Source organism: Patella vulgata, chromosome 8, assembly GCF_932274485.2.
Source record: "Patella vulgata chromosome 8, xgPatVulg1.2, whole genome shotgun sequence".
Classification (NCBI taxonomy): domain Eukaryota; kingdom Metazoa; phylum Mollusca; class Gastropoda; family Patellidae; genus Patella; species Patella vulgata.
The window spans coordinates 28705121-28732388 of record NC_065886.2 but is presented as its reverse complement, the minus strand read 5'-3'; the positions used below and the strand labels follow the sequence as shown (position 1 = coordinate 28732388).

The 27268-nt window shown below is 34.8% G+C and overlaps 1 protein-coding gene across 1 annotated transcript in view; it reads right to left on the bottom strand.

Annotated features, from left to right (window-relative positions):
- Positions 1-27268, bottom strand: part of LOC126829579 (WD repeat-containing protein on Y chromosome) — a 55646-nt gene that overhangs the window by 18227 nt on the left and 10151 nt on the right. Inside the window, exons 2-15 of the mRNA XM_050559526.2 lie at positions 21294-21434; positions 19725-19958; positions 18851-18910; positions 13495-13583; positions 12326-12418; positions 8987-9079; positions 8063-8183; positions 6562-6631; positions 5444-5647; positions 3780-3822; positions 3335-3440; positions 2879-3030; positions 996-1205; positions 24-103 (exon numbers count right to left, since the gene is read on the bottom strand). Coding sequence (XP_050415483.1) covers positions 24-103; positions 996-1205; positions 2879-3030; positions 3335-3440; positions 3780-3822; positions 5444-5647; positions 6562-6631; positions 8063-8183; positions 8987-9079; positions 12326-12418; positions 13495-13583; positions 18851-18910; positions 19725-19958; positions 21294-21434 — 1696 coding nt within the window. The remainder of the gene's footprint in view (positions 1-23; positions 104-995; positions 1206-2878; positions 3031-3334; positions 3441-3779; positions 3823-5443; positions 5648-6561; positions 6632-8062; positions 8184-8986; positions 9080-12325; positions 12419-13494; positions 13584-18850; positions 18911-19724; positions 19959-21293; positions 21435-27268) is intronic.

Below are 27268 nucleotides of genomic sequence, written 5' to 3'. Positions count from 1 at the left end.
TACAAATTATGTTAAAAACAAACCTTTCTGGAACACCTTAAGACAATGACCATTATTATAGTTCCAGACTTTCAATCTTCCATCTCTTCCCCCTGTTATTAATCTATATTATAGAAAATTAGATTATTAAGCATCACACAATACCACCCTTCTGAAAATTCCCAATGCAATTTCCATGGGGTCATCATTATCTTCTTTACAAGTCCTTATATTTGAAACTGAGTATCACACTTATCGAAAAAACCCTTGCACTTACCATGGGTGGGTCACAAAGATTAACCAATGGGATTTTTCGTGAGTCAAATGTGTAAACATGTGATTTTCATTGTTAAATTGTTATTTAAGCAGACAGTTTTTGAAATCAAAATAAAAATCGTGACCTCTATAGCCGAGATCTTTGCAATATAAACCTATATTTCAAGTTTCTTCAAAATCATGCAGATAAAATTGTTACCTCTCGAGGGTCCACAAGGAGCCATTTTGACGGGAAGTTTAAGCCTGAGTTTCACGAAAAATGGTATAACAGTGATATAATATGAATGCTTTGGAATTTGTTGGGGTTTTTAAATTTACTTTTCTTAAAGTCCAGTTTAAATTGAATAAGAGTAATTTATTTGTTTAGTCTGATGAATAATGAAACCCAATTGTGAATGAAAACTGAACGAAAGAAATCACAGTTAATTTCAATCCAGTTGCTAGTTCAAGCAAAATGCCCACCACTGTAGTCATAATTTTGAGAGAAAGAGAGAAATGGGGTTTAACGTCCACTCGACACAAACTAGGTCATTTCGGGACTAACATATGGTTTTTAATTTTATTTCAATAATTCGCTTGCACATAGGGGTCTTTTAGCAGTGGGAGGAAACCAGAGGACCCGGAGAAAACCCACGAGGTTGGACAGACGACCCTACTCCTTGCCACGTACAACCTCATAATTTTGAATCAAAATATTTGTAAGAAAAAGGGCGGCTATAAAAAAGTACATATTAAATTACCTTCTCCCTGTATTATCAAATGTCATACATGTTATAGCATTATCACCATGTGCCTCACCATATTCAAATATAGCTGTTCCAGTATTCAAATCCCATAATTTTATAACTGATCCTTCTGAACATGTGACAACTTGTTTAAAACTACTATTATATTTACAACATGTTATTGGTTCTTTATGTGTAATAACAATATCAGCATGTAATACAGCACTGAAAAAACATACACATTACATTAAACATTATTTGGATTGTAGTTGTAATATTTAAACATACATTATGCAAGAGCTAAATCTGTCTATTGCAGGTCTTTCTTTAGGCCTGAAATGTTATCTAAATTATCAATTAGACATTAATTAACCTATCCATACCATAATCAACTCTAGATGGCATCGCTAGCCTGCAATCTTTAGTTGATTATGAGCCGATTTACTGCATAACTTTCCTTCACGATTAAATAGATAATCGAGACTTTGATGTTTATCGTACTGACCTTAGTAATGATGATAGAGGCTAGGCGGAAATTTCAATCGCTTAGTTCTCGGTTCATAGTGGATCAATTTGAATTAAATTTTCAGCAAATTGCCTTTACATTATCTAGTTTTTAACTTTTATAGTGAGAACTGCCAACTCATTATCGAATCTCCCATAATGTATCTTTAAATAATTGACTGATTACTCTGCTGGTGGACCTTCCAGGAAGTCTAAAATATTCTCTAATTAGTATAAGTATTGACAGGTGTCCTCCATAAGACAAACCATACTTATTTTTTCCAGGACACTGCATACCACTTCTCATTTTAAGCTAAATTGTCACATTTCTGATATTTCATCCTCAAGCCACAGTATAATTATAAATATTTATGGATTGTCTTTCAAATTTTAATAAAATATAAACACTGATTAAGCTACTAGTAGTGAAATCTGTCGTTTCGGAAGTGAAGTATGCATTCTCTTTTTCTATAACAGCATCATCTTAAAATTGATTATGATTTGGTTAAGAAATATATAATTTTCCCAAAACAAAATAGCACTGATATATTCTTTAAACGATCAGACTCTTGATATGTCATTTTAGTGATATGTATAGGAATCACACGCAAACTACAATATTGTGACAGATGAATCTCTAATAGGAATATCGGTCCAAAAATGGTTAAGTGCCGTTTAGTATTTACATAGATATGTATAACGGAAATTTCATCGATCTATGCTGCTCACTATGTAATAAGCCCACCGCCATTTTGTTTTATGGAAGTCTGTTTTAAATCTGATTGAATCCAAGTCAGGAGATTATCTAGCATTAATATTTTGATTTTGCTTTCTTAATTAAATGTTAAATAATCAATTAAAGTACATATTAGCGTGGATTAAGTCACGTGAAGTTTTATTTTTTAGTGAAAGATAGGTTGCCAGGCAATGAAACATACGCCCACAGCTGCTAAATCGGTTGGACAGTCAACAAGAGTTGAAGCATATTTTTTCCTGTCGGTAATGAAACATTTATAATACACTAAAATCTGATTAAGAGTAACAACTCATTAAGTAATTATCAGAAAATCATTAGAATTTGTTTGGCTTCTAGTTTTGCCCCATGCTAACGTTTAGTATACAAAACATTTAACATCATTGATTTAGCTGTTCAAGTTATCACAAATCACTGAAAATCTATATACTTGTTCTCTCAAGACCTTTAGCCTCTAGAGTTGTGGACGCCGGACAGACAGACCACTGGACGGGGGAGACAACAATATACAATCAGAAGTGGGCGTGTAAAGATGCAAATGACGCATTGTTATTTTAATAGATGGCTATAGAATCACAATAGAATATACTTTTTCAGCACATTACAAGTTGTGAAATGTGAATACATAAAGAAGTCGTACCTAAGACGTAAAGCTAACATAGCCATTTGATCAGTTGCTACCGACAAGGCTTTTGATACATGTGAATAATGAATAGCTTGAAGATCTCCTCGAATCTTATGACTTTTGGGTCGTATTGTTACTAAACAATTCTGATCTTGTATATCCCACACCTGTAAATATTTAACACCAGTTATTGACACTAATATCATATAAATATATCCACAATCCTAACACAGTTCATATTATATATAAATAGGTTTTTTTATTAATCAAATATTCATATTTTGCAGAATGCCTGTTTATAAACCCATTTTATTTGGGGTGAGGTGTGCGGACAATGGTTTTGTAGTTTTGCAGCTTTGGATTCATTGTTTGAGTCTCAGGTATACTTTTGTTTGTTCTGTCTGTTTTATTGCACTTCTCATAGGGAAAAGAAACATAATATATAGTAAGTATAAAAGGTAAATAACTTACTTTAATACATTTATCTGTTGATATACTATACATACGGTTATCTTCTTCACCAATAAATAAATAAAATATAGGAGCATTATGTCCTCTTAGCATACCAGTTGGTTTACTAAAAATAAAAGTTTGAAAGACTTAAAGCCAAGAAGAATGACAGACTTACTGGAAATCTATTAACATTTGATGTAAGAATTTTCTAATCAAATAAAAAGTCAGCAAGGAAAAAAATGTCCAACTGTTTAAAATTAATAATTGGGCCCATACAGTAATACTATATTCATATATATAGAAAATATTATTGAAAAAAATATATTAAATGTTTGTATTAACAATAATTATTAAAGTAGAAAACATTTTAAAGTATTAACTTGTTGTTTTGTGATTTTAACCAGTACAATAGTTCCCCTTTAAGTGTTAAGCTACTACAGTGAAGTTCCATTTATTTATTTACCCAAATACATAGGGATTCCACATTCTGATAATTCTATCCATTCCTGAAAATTTAATTATACAATGATTAAATCATGATCTTATAAACTTTGTATTTGTATGTATTTTTGTTAGATATTTAAAGTAATTAAAAATATCAGTCCAAACAATGCAATAATCCAGAATACTATACTTTCATAATTTTGTATGACAATATTTGAAATTTTTAAGTTGGAGGAGTATATCTTCAAGAATTTCCTTTCCAATTGAATTACATTATCATTTTAAAGGAAAAAACTGTCAGTGTCTGATCACAAAAAAATTGGTGATATTTAAAAGCTAGTCCTATACAATGCATTCTATGACAAAGGGCTTTCAAAGGAAACATTTACAATAACCATTTGGGTATCTTTCGACTAAAATAATGATATCAGTGAAATATTTCCAGTAAAAAACGATACGCCAACACAGCAGCTGTATCAACACACTGTAAAATGCATAGTACGTGAGAAATTACTGTGCAAATTTGTTTTTATAAATTTAAGAAAATTACGTATTCCAGTGCTATTGTGTAGCAATATTGATAATTCCACGTGTTGCAAAAATGTTGTGTATATGTTACTCTTATTATACACAGCGATATTCTAGGGGGCGCTAGTGTCGCCAGCAGTGAAGTTAGTTATCCTTTAGTTATTTAGTTATTCATTTTTGGGATTCATGTCACATGTCTGCATGAGGTCCGTAATGCTGTAAAAGATGGTCTAAACCCAATAAATGTGAGAAATATTTCGAAATTATTGTATTACAATTCATGTCCATGTCAGTGTGTTTTCTATAGAGCATGTGGTAATACGTGCGAGCTACTGGAATGGTTTATCTACGGCCAATTCAGCTATTTCGATTATTTTAGTAGCCAATAAGGAATATTTCATTAATAAATAATTATCATAAGCCTTACTAATATTTCACTTTTAAGTCCAATATATATTTTGTGTACACCATGCTGACAAAGCGGTATAGTCACGTGAATTCACAATACCCTACCATGAATAAAAAACATGAAATATGAATTTATTTTGCTCTGCAGTGAAAATTTTGAAGTGGAAGCCCTGGTCAAAATTCTTGGTATTACATACTTTTACACTATTTGCGCACAGGGAGCGGCCATGTCGGGCAGTTTCGGCTGGATTTTCAACTCAACCATCCTTATGGTATAATGGTGGTACATTTAAATTTTTATAAAATCAGATAAAAATTGTGACCTCCGGAGGGTCCACAAGCTAAAAACGTGACTTTTCGTACAATTAGGGGCCATAATCCATGAAGTTCCTCTACGATATGCATAAATATGGACAGGAAAAGAGATCTGTGGGATATAAACATATATTTTAATTAAGTTTCTTCAAAATCGGACAAAAATTGTGAACTCTAGAGGGGTCCACCATCTTGGTATTACTTATATTTACTGTTACACTATCAGCGTTCAAAGAGCGGTTATTTTGTCAGGCAATTTTGGTTGGATTTTCACGAAATTCAAACTCAACCATCATTAGGATGTAAAGGTGATATATTTGAATGTTTTTTTAAAATTGGATAAAAATTGTGACCTCTCAACTCTGTAGCATCCATCATGTTCACAAGCCCATTTTTGATGGACTCACAGGGTGATGGCATAAAATTTTTTACCTCCAGTTACTATGATGTTCTTTTCTTTGGAGAAGTCAAAACATTTAACACCTTTATACACCTTGAATACTGATTGATCGGCCTCTAGTCGACCTTTGGTAGTATTATAGGCATAAAAACCCTTTTGTTTATTTCTTTCCTGTGCATTAACATCCTTCAGTTCTTTAAGTTGTTGTTCAACATGGGTACTGCCACTAGTGCATCCTGTAATAAAACATGAATAATATAAAATATCTCAGTAATATAATAAGGACTAAAGAGCCACTGCGGCTCAATGAGTAAGACACAGGCTTACTAACATGTTAATATTTAATTGGAAAAACGAGTTGAATTCACAGTTATATACTAGTCAAACCCAATAGTAATGAGTATAAATAGTAACATGTCAAAATTTATATGTGGTTAAAAAATAATGAATGTAGGTTGAGGCCAGTAAAGATCATGGGATCACCAGGTCCCGAGTTTCTGTGCAGATGAATGCTGTGGTAGCTATAAAGTTTCTTGACCAGAAGATTGAATAATTCATTTCTTGAGATTGGTGAATTCACCAATTACATCATGCAAATTCATTGACAAGGTCTGTCGCATATTTATTTTTTGTAAGACACTGACATCAATTTAATACATGTGTGGTGCAGGACCCCTGTATTTACTATTAGTTTATAAGGAATAAGTATCCCAATTTTCAAGACGATTCATTAAGAATTGCGTCCTGTATCCGACCCACAGACACACACACACAGACAGCGGTGACAGCATAATACATTCCACATTATGAATGTGAATGTATAAAAAAGACACTTTGTATCACAATTTGTTCCACATTATAAATGTGAACATATAAATAAGACACTTTGTTTCACAATATGTTCCACATTATGAATGTGAACTTATAAAAAATACAATTTGTTTCACAAATACATTTCATGGTGAACGTATAAAAAGACACTTTGTTTCACAAAACGTTCCACATTATGAAACTGAATGTATAAAATTTTGGAAAATGGTATCTTCATTATTTTTTTTACAGTCACCAGATCGCCTGTGTTAGAGGCATTTGCCCCTGTCCTGCCACTGCCATGATCTGCCACTGGTTGAGGTGTATTTAAGTATCTTACCTATAACTAAAGCTGTGTTAGCATGATTGGAACAGGATATCACTTGACCTATATCATGATAATATTTCAACTGAAAAAAAAAACTAATACTTTAAATTCTTTCTGGGTTTATTTTTTCCTTTTCAAATAAAAATCTATCAAGACAAAATGAGTCATTCACGTTTTAAACATCACTAAATGAACTAGGGGGAGACAATCAGGACATCTTGAGGTTGGTTTAACTCACTAAAATATCTTAACAAAATATATAACAAATATAACTAGATCTGTGAACAGAGCTATCAGACGCCCACAGTTTAAATCACAGAATTTGTCATTCTCTTCCCTGACTAAGTACTTTCAGTTCTAACCAAAACACAGAACTACTTACACACTTAATTCATTTAGTTGACTACACTGATATCTATTTGATCACCGTGACCGTTTTTGACCAATCTTTGGAACATTTCTCAACTCTTCCTAGTTGACCTTTTTTTGATCCCAGCAAAACATTATTTGCACATTTCCTAACTTGACTCCATTTACCACAAATTGATACCATTTATCTTTTTTGACCTCCAGGATGTCATCGATGCAATAATTCCTTACATTACCATTATTCATATTTGTCGATAATCATCTTTATTGACCCCACTGACCTATTTTTTGGAACATTTCCTAACTTGACGTGGTTGAACCCTAGTCGAGCTTTAGGATTTCATTGATGCAATATTTCTTTACTTGACCTTGTTGACCTCTTTTTTTTGACCACACCGAAAGGAGCAGAAAAAAAAACCTGTTTCAGTTTTCGTTGTACATATCCCTGTTTTCTTATACAACAATATGATACTTAAATTAGTCAGGTTTATCATTCCATAATTTATTGGTGACTTTTACAGCAGTCTAAATCTGGTTCCTTGTAGGGATTCTGTTTCGGCTGTGTATGCCAGAAATATCCTATGTGGATTGGCATACACCCAGCCAGGAATATTCCCTTTCAGGCACCAAAATACGGTGAATCATATGTCTTACAGGTGCAATTAATTAAGTACTTAAGTTATGCAACTACCTTGATTAACTACTTAATCTGCCTAGATTTATCTACTTAATCTACGTGATTTCCTTTACATCTTAATCATGAAAATAATTTGTGGTTTCTCCTTAATTGTCAGACATTTAATCCTTAATAAAGAACTTTTAATTTCACTAAATGTAAAGATTACATGCTGAGACATTAGGTGAGGTCCGAACAAAAAGTTAGTGCTAGTGTTAGAGTTGTGTCAGTAAAAGAGTTAACCTGAGCCCATTAATCTTTTATTCAGGTTAGCAAAATGATTACATTTTGGAAAATATATTAAATTTTAAAGTTTTCAAAATGGTCAATTGAAATAATTACTTTGTTACATCTACATTATTAGTGGATAATTATATGATTCATGTGAGACATGCCAGTAAAACATTATTTTTTACTTTACATTCGATGGTATGCACCCTGCAAATATTCAGTAAATAATTATATTACCTGTTGTACCCAGTCACCATGTACCTGCCATCGAATAAACCGAACATTAGGACTGCTAGCAACACTATCCAGACTTATACTGGCTATAAAAGCATCGTGTTTCGGCATTTTCTTCCAAGTCCTGAAAAAGAAAAGGTCACAATACTATAAAGACATCAAATTGTTTGCACATATATAGCTGGCATAAGGTTCTCTAAAATTTCAAGTCCTTCTATATATACATGTTATGTTACAAAAGTACAACAAAATTTCTTAAATATGAGGTAAATTAGAAGTGGTATCATGTGTTCTCGGAAAGATATGCATTCCCTTCCCTATGCAAAAACCAGATGTACTGAACAGTACGCTGTGACCCAATTCACGCCACACGGCTAATGGTTTACATAAATTAGTTTGCTTGACAACTTGCGGAATATCGATGGGTTAATCCTCTCATCACCCCAATGCTACACACCAAATCTGAAATTTCGGAAAAAGGTGATGACTCTGGAACGGAAAGTTGTAGAACAAAGAATATTCATACTGGTGATCCTCTCATGAATCCACGCCAAATTTGAAAAAGATCTGTCTAAAAATGTTGCTAAGGAGGCTTATAAAATCTGTTTAAAAAATGTAGCGTCAATACAACATTAACAGGGTTTTTAGGGAAGCGTCATAACTCTGGTATGGATGCATGATAGGGTTCGTCCTCTCAGGACATAAAAGCTTCTCCCAAATTTGAAAACAAGAAACTGCTGACTGATAAACGCATAAAAATTATGAAACTGGACATGAAAATCAGAGTTGACAGTGGATGAGTGAAGGGTGGGCAAAAAGTGGCAAATAGGGGACATGATGTCAGAGGGTGGAAATTTGAAAATATTGCAATAGTTTGATAAATAAATACTAAATAAAGGCACATAAATATTTTAATATAATACATACCTGAGACATTCACCAGTAGATTTGATAACTAATATATTGATACAACCTTGACTGTCACCATATAATATTAAACTTTCATCATAACCTGTAGAACTAGAAGCACGAGAATATCAAATAACTAGACTATTATAAGACATTTACTTCTATTCCTAAAATGCTAATAATTTGAGTGATTTTTATCATCTCATACATATATATATATATATATATATATATATCTTTATTGATCCTCCAAATATGAAGAGTATTACAAAACATTGTATACAATAATAATAGTAATCACAAAATATAATAATAATAATAATAAAAAAAAAAATGTTGAAGGGTTAAGCTTCTAGATTTACACTGTCTAACGAATCACATTTATATAGAGTGGTCTCATACTAATCCCTTACAGACTAGGAATATAAACAATACTGTTTGTTTCCGCACGTGATCGTCGACGTTACGGAGAGAGAGCATTTTAACGAGGAAATTATTGTCGGTTACCTCTTCGTGTGAATACAATTTCATTACATCCAGTCGTTTTTGCTTAAATAGGACACAGTCGACAATAGCATGACTCAGGTTGCATGTAAGGAATAAGCCACAATATTCACACAGTAATCTGTCTAAAGATGTTGGATCATTGATCCTAGCGTATGCACATACCTTCATGAATACCCTGCAGGCTTTGCTAAGCGACGGATCACTAGACCACAAGGAGAAGATAGGGTGGGGTTCTAAGGTCTGATGGATTTCACTAAATAATTGCATGTCTTCATCCCGTTTAATTCGTTCTAACCATTTACTTGTTTCAATCAGTTTTACGGAATCTTTTACTAATTTTTTCCAACGTACTTTACTTGGGAAGGTTCTAGATAAGATGAAGTCCTCGATATAATGCGAAAGATTGTAACGTTTCAGAATTTTACAAACATCAGCAATAAAGCCACGTGGCTGTTCACAACAACTGTATCTGTATTCTAACAAACGATTCACGCAGATCTGATGGGGTAAACAATGTGACCTTAGATTTAATAGTTGCCCTAGAAAGAAAAGTTTCTGTGTTGAGATATAAGATTCTAGCGAAAACCATCCTATAAGTCCTTGGCAAATGTCAGATCTAGTTCTAATGTTCAATCCCAGTATTAGCTTGACAACGTGTCTCTGTGCTCTTTCAAGCATTGAACATCCAGTTTTGAATAGATTATTCCAAATTTGACAACCGTATAGTGATTTGCTGAAGACACACTGTTTTATGAGTTTGAAACACACAGTCGGAGCCAGGCCACCTAAACACAACCCTTTTTTGGAGAGAGCACTTGAACTAGACCTTATTGATCGGCAAGCCGAAAGAGTACGTTCCTTCGAATTCAAATTCCCATCCAATAATACCCCTACGTGCTTGATAGAATGTACGTTCGGAAGTGGCTCTCCACATAGTTTAACCGTAGGAGCAGAACATTGTTTTAGGCTATTCTGGCGAGATTGATTTGGTGCGAACTCTATCACTACACTCTTAGTGGAAGAGAATTGAAATCGCCAGTAAGAACTGTATCTTTCACAGATATTGAGGAGGCTTTGTAAACCGTTCGAAGTTGGACTAGCAACAGCAATATCATCAGCCTGCGTTGGACAACACATCAAAACATCCAGCACACGGGCACCATATCTCGACTCAGAGATATAATTCAGTAGACTGTTGATATATAAAAGATACAACTTTGCAGATAGCACCCCTCCTTGCCGTACTCCCCTTTGAAGAACAAAATTCCTTGAGTAATCGCCATTGTGTCGAACACAACTTGTCATGTTTGTATACATGTTATCAACCACGGACCAAAGTGACGCATCTAAGTCGATCTCATGAAGCTTTAGGAGCAACCCATTGTGCCAGACTGAATCGAACGCTTTGGTACTGTCCAAGAAGGCGACGTGTAACTTGTTTGACCTTTCCAGGTGATGGTAGATAGTTTCCTGTAGGTTAAAGGATGCATGGATGGATGACAATCCTTTTTGGTAAGCCACTTGTTGACTATTTGGAAAATCTGGTAATTTTGTTCTGTTAAATATTCGCGGTTCCAGAAGCTTCTCAAAGACCTTACAAATGGTTGGTGTTAGTGAGATACCTCTGTACGAGTTGGCGTCGGATTTTGGCTTGTTACCTCCTTTAAAGATTGGTATTATCACACTATGACGCCATTGTGATGGGATGATATTAAATCGCAGAATATTGTTAAATAGATTGGATAAGTGTTCATATAAATTACGACCACCATGAATTAAGTGTTCGTACACAACACCGTTTATATCGGCAGCTTTATTGAGCTTAAGGTTTCGACAGATTAGTGCAACTTCGTGCGGAGTGCACGCAAACTGTCCCCAATTACGAACGGCAAGACTATAGGATGACCTTAATTGGGCAATCTTAGAAGACACGGATTCAAAAAACTCATTGTTGTATCTATCATCATTATTATTCTTAAACACAGACTCGAAATGGGAGGCCCAGCCTTCTAAAATTGCCGGAGTGTCCCGAAGTGTGGTTCCATCAACCGACAGGTAGTTACACTTAGTAGAAGTTTGTTTCCTAGATCGCAGCACCATCGACCAAAAGAACTTTTGATCAATATCATAGCTCTGATTTAGTTTGAAATATTGTTCAGACACATATTGTGCGGATGCTACTCTTAATTCCCTGCGGAAGTCACATTTTGATTGTTTATATGCATTGAAGGACGGGTTGGTTCTCTCCCGAGGACGTCCATCTGTGATCCATTTTGATCTAAAATGTTGCATAGAGGTATGCAATGACTTCGTAGTATCATTCCAGTAAGGCTTAATGAATGGTTTGTAACTTTTGATTGGTACAAAGTCGTTCGAGGCGCTGATCAATGCCGAAATTATAGAACTGTAACAATATTCGATCTCCTGTTGGGTCGATAAGTTATTGGAGTTAAGTGTCCAAAGAGCAGTACTAACGGCGTAGGTGTAATCATATATTGAACCCTTTTTTTTACATTTCTCCCATGAGTACGAGAAGTTTGAAGTCCTTTTCGGACATGGGGTGTTAACACCTACGGAACAGATTATAGGTAGATGGTCAGAGACATTGAACAGCTGTTCATCGTGTACAAAGGAGTAATGAATAGTAAATTCGTTGTCTCTAGGGAGTATAATGTGATCGATCATTGATTGCGGACCACCATCGTGTGACTGGAACGTGTAGGGCGGCCCAGAGCATCTTGCGTCAGCATTGACTGAATATGTACCTGTACGTTCTAACAGTGATTTTAAACATAATATATTCTTTGACTAGATATATAGTAAAATGTATTATATAAAAGAAAACTTTACCTGTAATCTAAATTTAAAGGTACTGTTTCTAAACCGCTGATTTGACAATATGGCTCAAATGATGACAATTCAAAGAATTGAATCTCTCTATCTCTGAAAAATAGACATGGGAAATAAATAATTATCAAGTCAGTTTGTAAATATAATGTATATATAAAAGATAGGTTGCCAGGCATCGAAACATACCACATCAGTCCACAAAGAGTGTCACATTTTTATTCTTTAGTAGGTAATCTGACCATTTACAAGACACTAAAACCTGATCAAGGGCATCAACCCATGAAGAATTACGAAAAAAAAACAATTAGGTTCCAAGAGCTAAAATAAATAAAAAGATCAAGGGCAATAGTTTGTTTGGAAAATAACTTAAGCCTTTGGAGCATCAGTGTGGATGTATTACACTCTCACCCAGGCTGATTCTTTTCAAATTTGGCAGGAAGCATTAGGGTCATAAGAGGATAAACCAGAATGCTGATTATAGATTTGGTTCATCCTCTCATGACCCCAGTGTTTCCCATCTAATTTCAAAAAGGTCTGTTTAACACTACAGCCTTTATCTGGTGAATCCGAAACGGAAGGTCACACTACGCTGATTATCAATAGCGTTAGTCTTCTCATGACCCCAATGCTGAACAACAAATTTGAAAAAGGTCTGTAGCCTCAATCGCGACGTCTATCCTGCCAATTGCTAAAGGTCGGACGGTCGGACGTGACGACTATATACACCCAGTTCCAATTCAAAATGGATTCTATTATGTTTATCGTCGGGTCTCCATTTTGATTTGGAATTGGCACAGGCTATATTAATGTACCATAATTCGGTCAGACCTGCATATGCCAGAGAGAGCACCACACTCCGGTGTTTATAGGTAAATAAAAACTTCATTTTAAATATGGGTTTAGATCTATCATATCGATATTCCAGGGTGCGACATCAAAGGATTTTTTTGACCATTTGGTCTTAGTAAATCCTTGTCAGGTTGCTTGAGAAGACTTTGATAGACCAACAACAGGCAGTGGAGCTTTTATACGCTATCGACAATAGTAACAACAACATTACGAAAACTGTATTTTCAGGTCTTAATGAAACAAAAGTTATCTATTAGCCTACGTCATGAATTATGTAAATCAATGTAGACAAAACGGTTGTGTAATAAAAACAAACATACCCAGTTCCCACAATAATCTTATTAAAATGTGGCATAATGCAAAAATCTGTAATCCATTTTGATTTTTGACGATTATTCTGTTCATTATTCTGCAATGCAATTACATGTCAATATCAGGGTTTGTACTCAAAGGTTTTCTTAAAATTAAGTAAAAATACTTAATTTTTCCACTTAACCAAGTGTCTTACCTTCAGTCGGTATTCAAAGCTAAAATATTATATTGTAATGCATGAAAATAGTATGACTATAATTTATGATAAATTATGATAGTATGCATCCGTTGCCAGAACAGTTGTTTTTATAGATTTCAATTGCAGTTATCAAAGTGGTGGTATAAAGATGGGTATTGTAAACTTTATTATAACGAATAGAAAACAACATATAGCAATAAGCTTGGCTTTTGTCTTTAAATTTTTTCTAAACAAATCATTCGGGGCTGTTTATCAATATATCATTTGAGAAACTCATAGAAATTGTGTCAGTGGCTACACTTTAGAATCCCAAAGGCCTGGCCATGACGGTATACATTGCATGTACGAAAGATGTATGTCATGTTATTTTCTACAGAAACATAACCCTGCTATGAATTGACCTGTACTTGGACAAATGTCAAAGGGAACCAAGCCAGAGAAAACATCTTCACTCATAGGTAGCTATGCAGCAACCGAGGAAACTTAACTGTTTTGACCACCAGATATATAGAATGAGATGTCAGACAGAACCTGAACATGGTGAATAAGATGACAGTTGGAACTAATAACGGTTCAAGAAATTTTCATAAACCAGCAAAAGAAAAGTTACCGCAAGGAACAAGAAAAAAAAGGCTATAGAAGTAATCTACCCCAAAAACACCAAGAAGTTTGCTGCAACAATGGACAGGACTCACAGGACAATGCAAAATGCAACTCCTAGGGGGAAAAAAGGTGTTACAGGAATAGGGGCTACCGTTCTTGATTAACTCTGAAATGAAGATGGAGACAAATGCAGAAATTGTAGCTAGGGTGAAAAGAGCCTTAAAAAATGTACTGAAAATACAAATGAGAAAAGAAGGGATAAATCAGTATCAGCTGTTTACTCAGAGTTTAGTAGGAAACTTTGGATATTAAGGGTGTTGAGTACTCTAAGATGCACATCTTAAAGCTATATATATATAGCAATGAATTTTTTTTTCATAAGATATGATATTTTTTGTTATTCGGGGTAATAAACTACATATTAATCACCAAAAACATTCCAATTTTATTTACCAACTATGCTCCAAACCTGGCCCAAAAGAAAGGGGATAAAAGGTGCTGATGACAACAAAAGTCGAATTATCTCAGTTATGCCAGCATGGATTTTCATCAAATATGGCATGATCAATGCTAAAGGCAAAGAAAAGTAAGGGACATTTTTTGGCTATAAACCATGGTTTGTCTGGTATCCATGAATTTAGTTCCCATAGATCAAAAGTAGAGGTTATAAGAGACATTTCGACACCAAAAACGTTAAAATATATCTACTGTAAAAAGTAGACACTTGAGTTGCTTTTGCCAAACAATGAAGGAGTAAAAGAGGTGTGTTGATGAATTTTAATATGTTGCTACATGTATGCAGAAGTCATTTTGCATTATGGACAAAACTGTGGACAAAAACAGTATGACACTTCTGCCGAAAGATATTCCACTCGCTCCTGAAGAAGAAGAAATATTCCCAGTAGTTATAGCCAGTGTTTTGGTTTATGGTTCTGAGGATAACCACACAGTAGAGCTGAAAATTCACAACAGCCATCAGGGCAATTGCTGTCGTAAGCCTAGAAATCGCCTTCAATAGCTTTAACAGATATCGTGGAGGAAGGGGATGGACTGGCATCTCCACCATGTGGTATTGGGGTGTATATGCCACAAGATGGCCTGGGCTGGTTATGACAATCTGAAGGGCTAATTAAATACAGCCATCTTACATTTCACTCTATCACATATTCCATCTAGGATCAAAACCTTCTATTAATCAAGGGGGGGTAACTCAATTAACACAAAGACCTCAAGAAGTTCGCAGACCACAATTACTTATGAATATGTTGGTTTAGTAATGGAGTATATGACAGTCAAGTTTGCGAAGAATTTCCTGAAGAGGCGAAAAAGTGAAAATGAAATGAAATGGAGTTTAACGTCCTATTGTTCTGCTCTGAACAGGGTTAATGAAGATGGGCATACACCATACAGTGTGCTATGAGAGAAATTTTGCCCGGACAGCGACACTACAGCCTACTCTTATATCGAATTCCAACTGTCAATGCTCGCCAATGTGTACACAGGACTTTGGTTTTTTGTCCCATCTGAACGACTCGACAGCTGTCCTTGTCAGGCCCTCCATCCTGCATCACTGACAAGGGGGAACCACACCGATAAATCTTGATGAACTTTCAGCCAATGCAGGGATCTAGCACCTAACCTCCAGGCTAGCAAGCCAGCGTCTTACCTACTTAGCCACCGTGACCCTGAGCGAAAAAGAGTTATCATGGTGGCCATGCACATTTAGCAGACGTTATAGCTCATATAAATGAGTGTTATTAAAAAAACAAATGTCGTATATCATGGAAAATCTGAAGGTTAATTGAGGACAATTGCAGCCGAAACACCAACAACACACTTTTTAAAACCATAAAAAAGGAGTCTAGTAAAAGAGTGGTTAAATTATTTGAAATAGCCTGTTTTGTTGCTTACGAAGAATTACCATTTACAAGCTACACTGAATTTTTAAACCTTGAAAAAAAACAAACAGGGTAGATCTTGGAGAAAATAAATCATATCCCGTGGCATGTTCAAATCTTGTGAAAGAAATTGGGGAATCAATGATATTATGTGTGACAGACGTAATTAAAAAGGCAGATCCCTTCTATTTCTCGGTTCTGTTTGATGGGAGCACAGACCGTGCAAATAATGAGAAAGAGCTTGTATGCTTCAGGTTCGTGGAACATTGGAAATATTGTAATAAAACTGAATAGGGTGACCCTTATTAATTTATTCACCTGAGAATAAATTACATAATTTTAGATGGAAATAATTTTATTAACTATAATAACTTGTATTGCTTATTTTCTGCGTAAGATTCTACACTTGTTTTATTTTTGAAAATTGGACTCTACTTTGACTTCAGTCTCCCCTGGTGTGAACTTGGGTGAATTCTGAAGCATTTGGGGACACAATAATAGCATTCAAACAGGAAACCTGGTATTTTTTAACAGTCAGGCCTAATTAATTTTATTAAAAATAATGAATGATTTCTTCTTTTTTTTCAGAGTTTGTCATCTTCAGTATGTAGATGCTGAGAATCACTAGTGGTTTATTTGCTGATTACGATATAAATACCAAGAAGCACTTGGTTGCTGCTGCTGCTGATGGAGCCAGCGTAAATTTGGGGACAAGATATGGCATAATTACACTTTTGAGGAATGTCGACCCATGGATAGTAGTTATTCACTTACTGTATGGCTCATAAATTTGAGTTGGCACTGAAAAATGCATTTAAAGACTCTTCTGAGATACTATACAGTGTGATTGTATTTAGATTCATATTCTACAAACAGATTATCATAACATTCATTCATAAACATTGATTTATTCTTTCATTCATTTGGATTATTAATTGAGAAGATGACTATCCGTTAGGCCTACCTGTGGTAGCTTCATTTCAAAATGGATTAAGGACCCAGGTACAAACTGCTGTGGATTCACTTGAAATACTCAAGATCGAACCACTAAACTGTAGCTTCCGTAAAGTCCAAATGCCAGTTAACTGTTACTGGTACAATGTCTACAAGGGAATGATTTAGCCTCAGAAGAAGGAATTCGGAAATGGTTGACAAGATACTCTTACATTTTAAAGTCAGATTCTTCTCATTTCTGGAAGATCAAGTGATGAAGGCAGTGGACTTCACAGACCCTGCAAATTGGTCATGAGAGAATGATAATTTACTAACCTATGGAAATGAACATATAAAGTCTCTAACTGAACATTCAAAACCAGGAAGTAAGGAATGGATTACACTAAAAAGGGACACCAAATCACATCATAAAACTGAAAAATTTTAAAACATATAGAAAACTGTGTTGACCTGTAAGAAAGACAGATATCCAAACATAATACATATTATTAGCACAGTCAGAGCAGAACAGGATGACATTAAACCCCATTTCATTTCATATCATAATTATTATAGTATTGTGTGTGCCTGCTGGCACAACCCATGTTGAAAGATTATTTTCGACAACAAAGAGAATTATCGGAGAACGGCACTTATCACTGAAGCCTAGAACTGAGGAAAATTTAATTAGAAACTCAGCCGAGGACATCAAACCTAATGCCCACTGTGTAGTAAGTGGTATGATTCAGGTTTGTGTTCAAAGAAGACCTTCTACCCTCCCTTATGCCTATGGACCGAAAAAGAAATTAGTGAGCTAGTAATATTAGAAAGTGGAATTGTGGAATTGAAAGTGATGATTGAGATAATTCTGTTGATGATATGATTGTCTCTTCTGAATAACGACTTATTGAGACTGTAAAAATTGTAGAAGTCCCCCATCTCTTCTTCCTTAATCCAGAAAGTCAATGCCCCAACCCTTAACAGTGAATATCAAATTATTATGTTCTGTTTGTTTAAACATGTGCCATGATAATGCTATAACTAGTCAAACTTCTTGTTTCTAACAAATGTCAAGTCCATTGGTAGCCTATACAACAATTCTCATAACATTTTCACTGATTTGAACAAAGAGCTGATTGAACTGTATTATTGCATCCTCAAAGTTTATTTAAGTTTTCAACAAATTTTAATAAATGGCCTTCTATAATTTCTAAACTGAAAAAAATGCCCTTGTGTTGAACAAAATGGCCTTAGTTAGAGAGGCTTCACTGTCTAACTAAGACCATTTTTTATAAAATTGGCAAACTTTGAGCCCTGCAAAGATATGCAGGAGAGAATAGTATGAGAACAGGTTCAAAATGAGGATTCATACCTAGACAACAAATAGTACATGAAGAGGAAGCTGAATGAACTGGGACATGGGAGTATTAGTGGAGGGGGCTCATTTGAAGATGCAGTCTATATTAATCAATTTACTAGTAAATTGAACACAGGATGCATCATAATGATCAAAGAGATTGTACCAGTTAGTATTTAATGTTTCTGTGCGTATACCATCAACATTTGTATTTTTGTAATTCCATATCATTCGTTGGGAGAACTTTAGTTTAGGAACAGAGAATATAAGCTTATAGAAAACTGGATTGAGGAAGACAAACAAGAGGGCATGACAAATAACATAGATCAAATGTAAAGTAGAGGCCATACACAGTGAGTATAAATAACACTTACCACTACACTTCTTGTTCTTTTCAATTCGCAATTAGCTGACCAAAATGATACTATACCATCCTAAATAAAAAAGATAGGTTAACAGGCAATGAAACATACACCCACACCAGCTAAGTACTGCGAGCAGTCAACAAAGCTTGTCGTATATCTTTCTTCTGTCGCTAATGAAAATATTTACAACACACTTAAATCTGATTAAGAGTAACAAACTAACAACCTATTAAGTAATTATCAGAAATCATTAGAATTTGTTTGGCTTCTAGTTCTGCCACATGCCAAGGTTTAGTATACAAAACATTTAATATCATGAATTTAACTGTTCAAGTTATCAGAAATCAATGAAAATCAATAGACTCTGTTGTCTCGTGAATTTAAAGACTATATGTACACAATCAAAAAAATCAAATAGAACAAAATATTGGAAAAGTCTTAATTATATGTTAATTTAAAGTCAATCGGATGATAAATGTGGTCTTGGGAGCATCAACATTTTTCAAAGTGCTAAAGGACCATGACCCTGGCAGTAATTATGGGAAATTGTTGAAAATCAATAGGTTTCATCATTTCAGAACACCATGTATTATATAAATTTAAAATCAATCAGATTAAATTACTAACAGTCGTGTTTAAATCTGTTGAAAATCAAAACTATCTGATTGCCTTCAGAGTTGATTATGATGATTATGAGCTTGGCATGTGAATAAATGTCTAATTAATGATTTATATAACATTTGAGGCCAAATGAAAGATCTGCAATAGGCAGATTTAGCTGTTACATAATGCATCTTTAAGTAGGATACTGAGACAACGATAGAAATATTACTATATATATATGGATATAAATATATCTAGATATAAGATACAGTTTACTAACCTGACTACATGCTATAAATGTACCATCAGGCGTGTCAGTGATGCGTAATATTGGATCTCTGTGAGGCAGGTTTTCAATTTTTGCTGGTAACTGAAAGGCCACTTCTTTGGCACGTAGATATGAATCTTCTTTCTCTGCATATTCTAACTGCATGTATGTACAAAACTCATCCCACGTTATAGCGCCTTCTGATGACCAATCTATCTTCATAAATAGGGCATCTATCTGTTGTAACTGTAATAATATGTCTTGTAATTTCAAATTGCCAAAAATACAGAACACAAATTAAGCCATCCATGCAGTCGACAAGTGTTGTCTGTAGGTCGTCTCATATTTTTTCTTTTATCACGTATCATTAATGACAACATTTACAACACACTAAAAATCTGATTACGAGTAACAACCCATTAAGTAATTATCAGAAATCATTAGAATTTGTTTTGATTGTCTGTCTCATGATGATAAACACTGTGTATAAATTTATATTAACTTAAGCCTTTAGTGTGACCAAAAGATTTCTCAAGTGATCAAAGGCCATAACTCTGGCAGTAATTATCAGAAGTCGTTGAAAATGTATAGGTTTCTTCGTCTCATGACCTTAAACAATGTGTAGAAATTTAAAGTCAATTGGATATTAACTTTAGCCTCTAGAGCATCCACAAGATATTTCAAAGTGATCAAGGGCCATAACTCAGGCAGTAATTGTTGGAAATTGTTGAAAAACTAAAGGCTTCTTCGTCTTATGACTTTAAACACTGTGCATATATTTAAAGTCAATTGTATATCTCCTTTAGCCACCAGAGGCTTCCACAAAATTTTCAGAATGATCAACGGCAGTAATTATCAGAAATCATTGAAAACCAACAGGCTTCTACGTCTCATGACACTGTGTATAAATTTAAAGTCAACTGGATCTTAACTTCAGCCTTTAGGGTGTCCACAACCAATTATGTATGACGGACTGACAACAACAATATACGACCACATTTCAATGTGGGGGTATAAAGGGACTGAAAATCAGAAATTGTCAAAATCAGTAAAAAATGACTAAGTATAGTGTTTATTTGTGTACAGATTAATGTTTACATTAACCTCGTGCTGTGCATTTGCTGACTTGAGTGTGTAGGCTACTCTTCAGAGCTCTGTAGCATTTCTTACATTTTGTGCAAGAATATATATTTCTTTAATTGGATATTTTGTGGCTAAAACTTCATTCATATACCAGTAACAATTTGGATCTTTATTCGTGTGATATTTGGAAAAACAGGAAACATTTTAAATTTAGTATCTAGCTTCAAGCAACCATTAAACTGAGGCTTATAGTGACCAGTGGAGCATGGTAAAGCTTGGTGTTAAAATCTTGGTAACATTAGTTATGTTTAGTTTCGGGGGGGGGGGGGGGGGTAGCTTGTCTTGTCTGCTCATCGCAGTTCTAGATATGGATGTTATTGGTTTGAAACTCTGGAACTCAATAAGTTTGGATGCATATTTCACAGTGTTCTCAGTTGTTTTTAATCTAAAAGCTTTATATATTCTAAAATTAAATAACTTTCAAAAAATATGTCCTACCTTGGTCTGAGATAAATGAAGTTGGCATTTTAATAATTGCTTAAATTCATCCAATTCTAGACAACCTGTTTGATTAACATCAGCAGTAAGAAATGCTTTCTTTAATTCTTCTAGTGTATCAATGTTAATCTTTTCTTCGATCTGAAATATATGTAACCAGTTTGTGTTGGCATATCCTTTATCTTTCATTGTGTACCATGAAACAAGTACTAAAATTTACAGTTGTGTTAATATTTGTTGGTAATGAGAGCAAAATTGTGACCTCTAGAGAGTGCACAAACTTGGTATTACATACTTTGACATTATTGGGCAGTTTCGGTCCAATTTTCACGAAATCGTCATCATGGTGTAACAGTGATATATGTAACTGATAAAAATTGTTACTTCTAGAGGGTCCACAAGCTATATCACATTTTTCGTACAACCAGCGCCCATAATCCAGTAAGTTAGGGTCCGATATGCACTATCGAGATCTTTGGGATATATCTTAAGTTTCATCAAAATCCGATAAAAAATTATGAGCTCTAGAGAGTCAACAACATCGTTATTACATACTTTATTTGCGTACAGGTGGTGGCCATTTTGTCTGGCAGTTTCAGTTGATTTTCGCTAAGTTCAAACTCAACTGTCATTATGGTGTAACGGTGATATATTTCACTGGTTTTTAAAATCAAACAAGCAGTTGCCATGCATTATACACCCATATTTTGCAAGGGATGGACAAGCTAAAAAAAAAAGACAATTTTCGGACAATCGACAGGGGCCATAATCCAGGAAGTTACCGTCCAATATGTGCCATAATCGAAAGGAACTGAGATCTTGGGGATATAAACCTATGGAGGGTCCACAAAATTCCAGGCGCACAGATGGATAGGGGCGGCTACATAATTCCAGAAATTCATAACTTGGTGACGTGCCATTTTCTTAAATTAAATCCAGAGAAAACAGAGCTTCTCCTGCTTGGAACTAAACAACAACTTTAGAAACTCTCTGTGACAAAGCTGAACTTCCAACAACAGACCATCCACCCTTCAGAAGAAGCAAAGAATATAGGTGCTATTCTTGATTCGCACCTATGTTTTAAATCTTTTTCCTAAATCTAAAGAACTTCTTATTCACTCCTTTGTTACTAATAGACTAGATTACCACAACGCACTTTTATACAAACACCCAAATTATCTCATCCAACAACTTCAACATGTACAGAACTATCAGCAGCAAGATTTTTAACTTCAACCAGAAAATATGACCATATAACCTCATTACTTAAATCTCGACATTGGTTACCCATTGAACAACGCATCAATTTTAAAATCCTATAACTGACATATAAAGACATTGGGTAAGACACTGACTTGCTAGATTTTCCGGTGTGGTTCCCCCTTGTCAGTGATGCAGGATGGAGGGCCTGACAAGGACAGCTGTCTAGTCATTCGGATGAGACAAAAAAACGAGGTCCCCTGTACACATTGGCGTGCATGTAAAAGATCCTTTGACAGTTGGAATTTGATATAAGAGTAGGCCGTAGTGCTGCTGTCCGGGCAAAATTTCCCTCATAGCACACTGTATGGCGTATGCTCGTCTTCATTAGCCCAGTTCGGAGCAAAACAGTAGGACGTTAAACCCCATTTCATTTCTGAAAAATACAGTTCCATCTTATATGATAGATTTAGTTACTCCACACACAGCTCATCAATGTCTTAGATCCTCTGATAAGAGTCAACTTAATAGTATTCCAAAGTTTAATTTACAAATAGGAAGATGTGCCTTCTCTTTTTCTGCTCCTTTATTGTAGAACGAAACACTAAAAAATATTAAGAATGTGCAATCCATATAGTCAACAGAAACATTAAAAAAAACAAATCAAAACCCTGCTTTTTCACAAAGCTTATTCACATTAATTAATTTCAACGCGGAATAGAAACTATTAAAAAGTGTTTCTGTGCTATAAATATCAAGGATTATTATTATTGTTATAATACATCCACATGACAATATGGGTGTATTAAAATATGTTTTTGAGTCTATTTTGTATTGGAATTCAAATTCAATTCCATTTGTGTGAAAATCATTTTCGATTGATTCTTTGTCAGTCTGTTTTTATCAACTTTTACGCATAAATGTGGGTCCATACATAAACCCTATAATACACATCATGGTCAAAAATCAGTGCCAACAACTGATGAAGCTGAAAAAGCATTGTAACGTTTTGAGAGAGAGAGAGAGAAATGGGATTTAACGTCCACTGGACACAAACTAGGTCATTTCGGGACTAACATACAGTTTTTAATTTTATATCAATAATTCGCTTGTGCGTAGGGGTCTTTAGCAGTGGGAGGAAACCGGAGGACCCAGAGAAAACCCACGAGGTTGGACAGGTGACCCTACTCCTTGTCACGTACAACCGGGGATTCGAAACCACGCCAGTTGACTCAATGACAGGCTTTATGATACAGCGCGCACGTTCTAACCATTCGGCCATCCAACCCCCTGTAACGTTTTGAGAAACTATACCTCAGTTGTATCACTAAATTTCCTTTTAACTTCTACTTGTGATATTTGTCCTGTTAGAGCATCCATAGTTAACTTCGAAAAGTCAAAACACACACTAGTTTTACTGTCATCACTTGATACAGGTGAACATTTACTTTCATATTTCTCATCAACAGGCCTAGAATTTGGATTTAATTTTGAATTAGACACAGGGTTGTCTGTTAAAAATGTCTTATTGTTTTCCATTATTGACAAATTATACCAAACCAAAAGTTAATTAATTTACAGGTTTCTTTCTTCACTGGATAATATTTACTAGAATTCTGGATTACTAACACGTTAAAAGTTTGCATTAATTCCTGTTAAGTCCAATCATTTGTAGATGTCACCTAGATTAGTAGAATAATTTACATTTAATCCATTGCTTTTAACAAAAAGATAAGAAAATTTCAAAATGTTAGTATGTCGAATGTAACAGATTAAATCCAATGGCTGCCAAACAGGAAGATTTTTACAACTTTAACCTCCAATGTTCAACTCTAATCTACCTGATTCCTTCTTACAATTAACTTTTATACTTCATTCTCAGATTAGAAGATTCCATGATACTATTTGTTTAAGGGGTAAATTTAATCACAAACATACTTGTATTTTAATAATATAGTTCATACCACAAAAATAATATTTCTTATTCCAGCAAAAATTAAAATAACAGTTTGATCAAAATATAATATAAGAAACAATTCTATTAAATATCTCACAAAAAACAATGAAGGGTAACATGCATAACACCCCTTATTTCAAAATGAAAGTAAATTTGCAATAATTCACAGACTTGTCATTAAATGTAATTAAAGTTTGTATCGAAAGACTCAGGTCAATTGTGAAGTTAATAATGACCTGTCACTTAGTATTGATAATGGATCAAAAGTTAGGATAATTTACTACCTTCATTATTGAATTCAGCTAAAAAGATACATTACTCTGTCATCGTGTACAGAGTATCAAACAAAAACGTGAATTCACACCGTGAAATATAACATAGTTGCTTAATGATTTACCAGAACAGTAACTGTATGCCTATCAAACTTCAAAGTACCAAATAAATTTAGAAGATCAAAGTCTTCATTTGATATTGTAACATTATATGATTATCCTGTACGCTGTTTTTTGCTGAAAGATGCTGTCATTTGCTGAATGATGTTTGGTGAATAGACATTTTGAAAAAAGATTAACTAAGCGCTGGACCAACGACCTTGATATGAAGGAATATAGATTTCCAGGCAACGTAACATTTGTCAGTAAAGAGAGCATTTACAAGTAACATTAGAATTTGTTTGGCTTGTAGTTCTGCCTTATACTATAATAACGTATACAAAACATGTAATATCTTGAATTTTGCTGACCAAAATTCATTGAAAATCAATAGGCGTCTTTGTTTCAAGACCTTAAAGGCTTAAACACTGCAGTGTTTACATTTAACTCCCTTGTCAGTGATGCAGGCCGGAGGGACTGACAAGGAAAGCTGTCTAGTCGTTCGGATGGGACGAAAAACCGAGGTCCCGTGTACACATTGGCGTGCACGTAAAAGATCCCTTGGCAGTTGGAATTCGATATATGAGTAGGCCGTAGTGCCGCAGTCCGGGCAAAATTTCCCTCATAGCACACTGTATGGCGTATGCCCGTCTTCATTAGCCCAGGTTAGGAGCAGAACAGTAGGACGTTAAACTCCATTTCATTTCATTTCATTTCGTTTACATTTAATATGTAAATCAATAGGCGTCTTTGTCTCAAGACCTCAAACACTGTATACATTTCAATTGGATAACATTCGCCACAAGAGCATCCACAATTTTTTTCAAAGTAATCAGGGGCCATAAGAGTAGCAGTAATTATTGGAAATCATTGAAAACCCACAGTATTCTACATCTCAAAGTCAATCAGATCATAACCTGGATCTCTCGAGATAGTGATCAGGAGCCATATTACTTAGACAGGAACTATCGGAAATCGTCAACAATCAATTTAATAGACATCTGTATGATATGTATATCTAAAGGACTAAGGTGACGAGAATATAGCCTACTATCCCATTTCAATGTGGGTATATAAAAACTGTAGTCTTTATATCGCATTCATCAAGTTTACCACAAAGAGGTGTAACTCCAGAATGGAAGTTCATGTAACAATGAAAATCGACAGGCAGCATCCTCTCTTTGGAATATAAACATATGTTTTAAGTTTCATTAAAATCAGATAAAAATTATGATCATGACCTCTAGAGGGTCCACAACCTTGTTATTACATACTTTTACATTTTATGCAAACAGGGAAGTAGCCATTTTCTTAGGCAGTTTCGGTTTGATTTACTGTAATGATGGTGTAACGGTGATATATATGAACGTTTTTTAAAATCAAATAAACATACATTTTAAGTTTCATCAAAATCGGATAAAAATTGTGACTTCTAGACGATCCACAGCTAAAATCGTGATTCTTCATACAATCAGGGCCATAATCCAGGAAGTTACAATCAAATATGTGCCAATATTGATGAAAGGAACTGCAATCTTTGGGTTAAAAACATATATTTTAAGTTACATCAAAATCTTGAGGATCCACAAGCTAAAAACATGATTTTTCGTAAAATCAGGGCCTTAATCCAGGAAGTTACAATCCAGTATGCGCCAATATCGAAAGGGACCGCAATCTTTGGGTTATAAACATATATTTTAAGTTACATCAAAATTGAATAAAGATTGTGACCTCTAGAGTGATATTCCAGAGTCCACAATGGCCACTTTATATAAATGAGTATTTTGGGGAATACTAACCCTAACTCTAACAATGCATGCTGAAGGTGAAAGTAAACCCAGGACCGGATTAACAACGGGGCATGGTGGGGCCCGGGGCCTCTGACATCAGAGGGGCCACCACAAAAAATCTCATGGTCGAAAGGAGGACTACACCTGCTAGTAGCAGTGATGGGGCCCTTAGAGGCCCTCCATCGGATTTTCAAAGTCCTGGACAGTGGGGCATCAGTGAATATGGTGTAATCCAGGGATGGCACGTCATACTTTTGACTGGGAAAAGTGTATCAATAAAACCCATTAAAATCCTCTTTGGCGGTAATATTTTGGTTACAACTTGTGCTACTTGGAGGTGGAATCAAGGAGACTTTAAACACATTTATATTCGAGACTTGAATACGGAATCTGTCAAAAATGTCATTGGCAATCTCTGAACATAGTTTTTTCTGTCTTTGTTGTCAGTGAATCGAGAAACATTGGTTTCTGGACTCGTATCCTTAGATGTTTAGCCCCGAGGCTATAACTATTTGATAATTTGTATAATATGTGTAATTTCTGTATAGACTACATTGCTTCTGATATTTCGCTTTTTGGTGCCAACAAAAGGCTTTTAGATTTGGGTCAGCCGTATTCCTCAGGGGGAGGAAACGCGCAAGCAAATTATTGAAATAA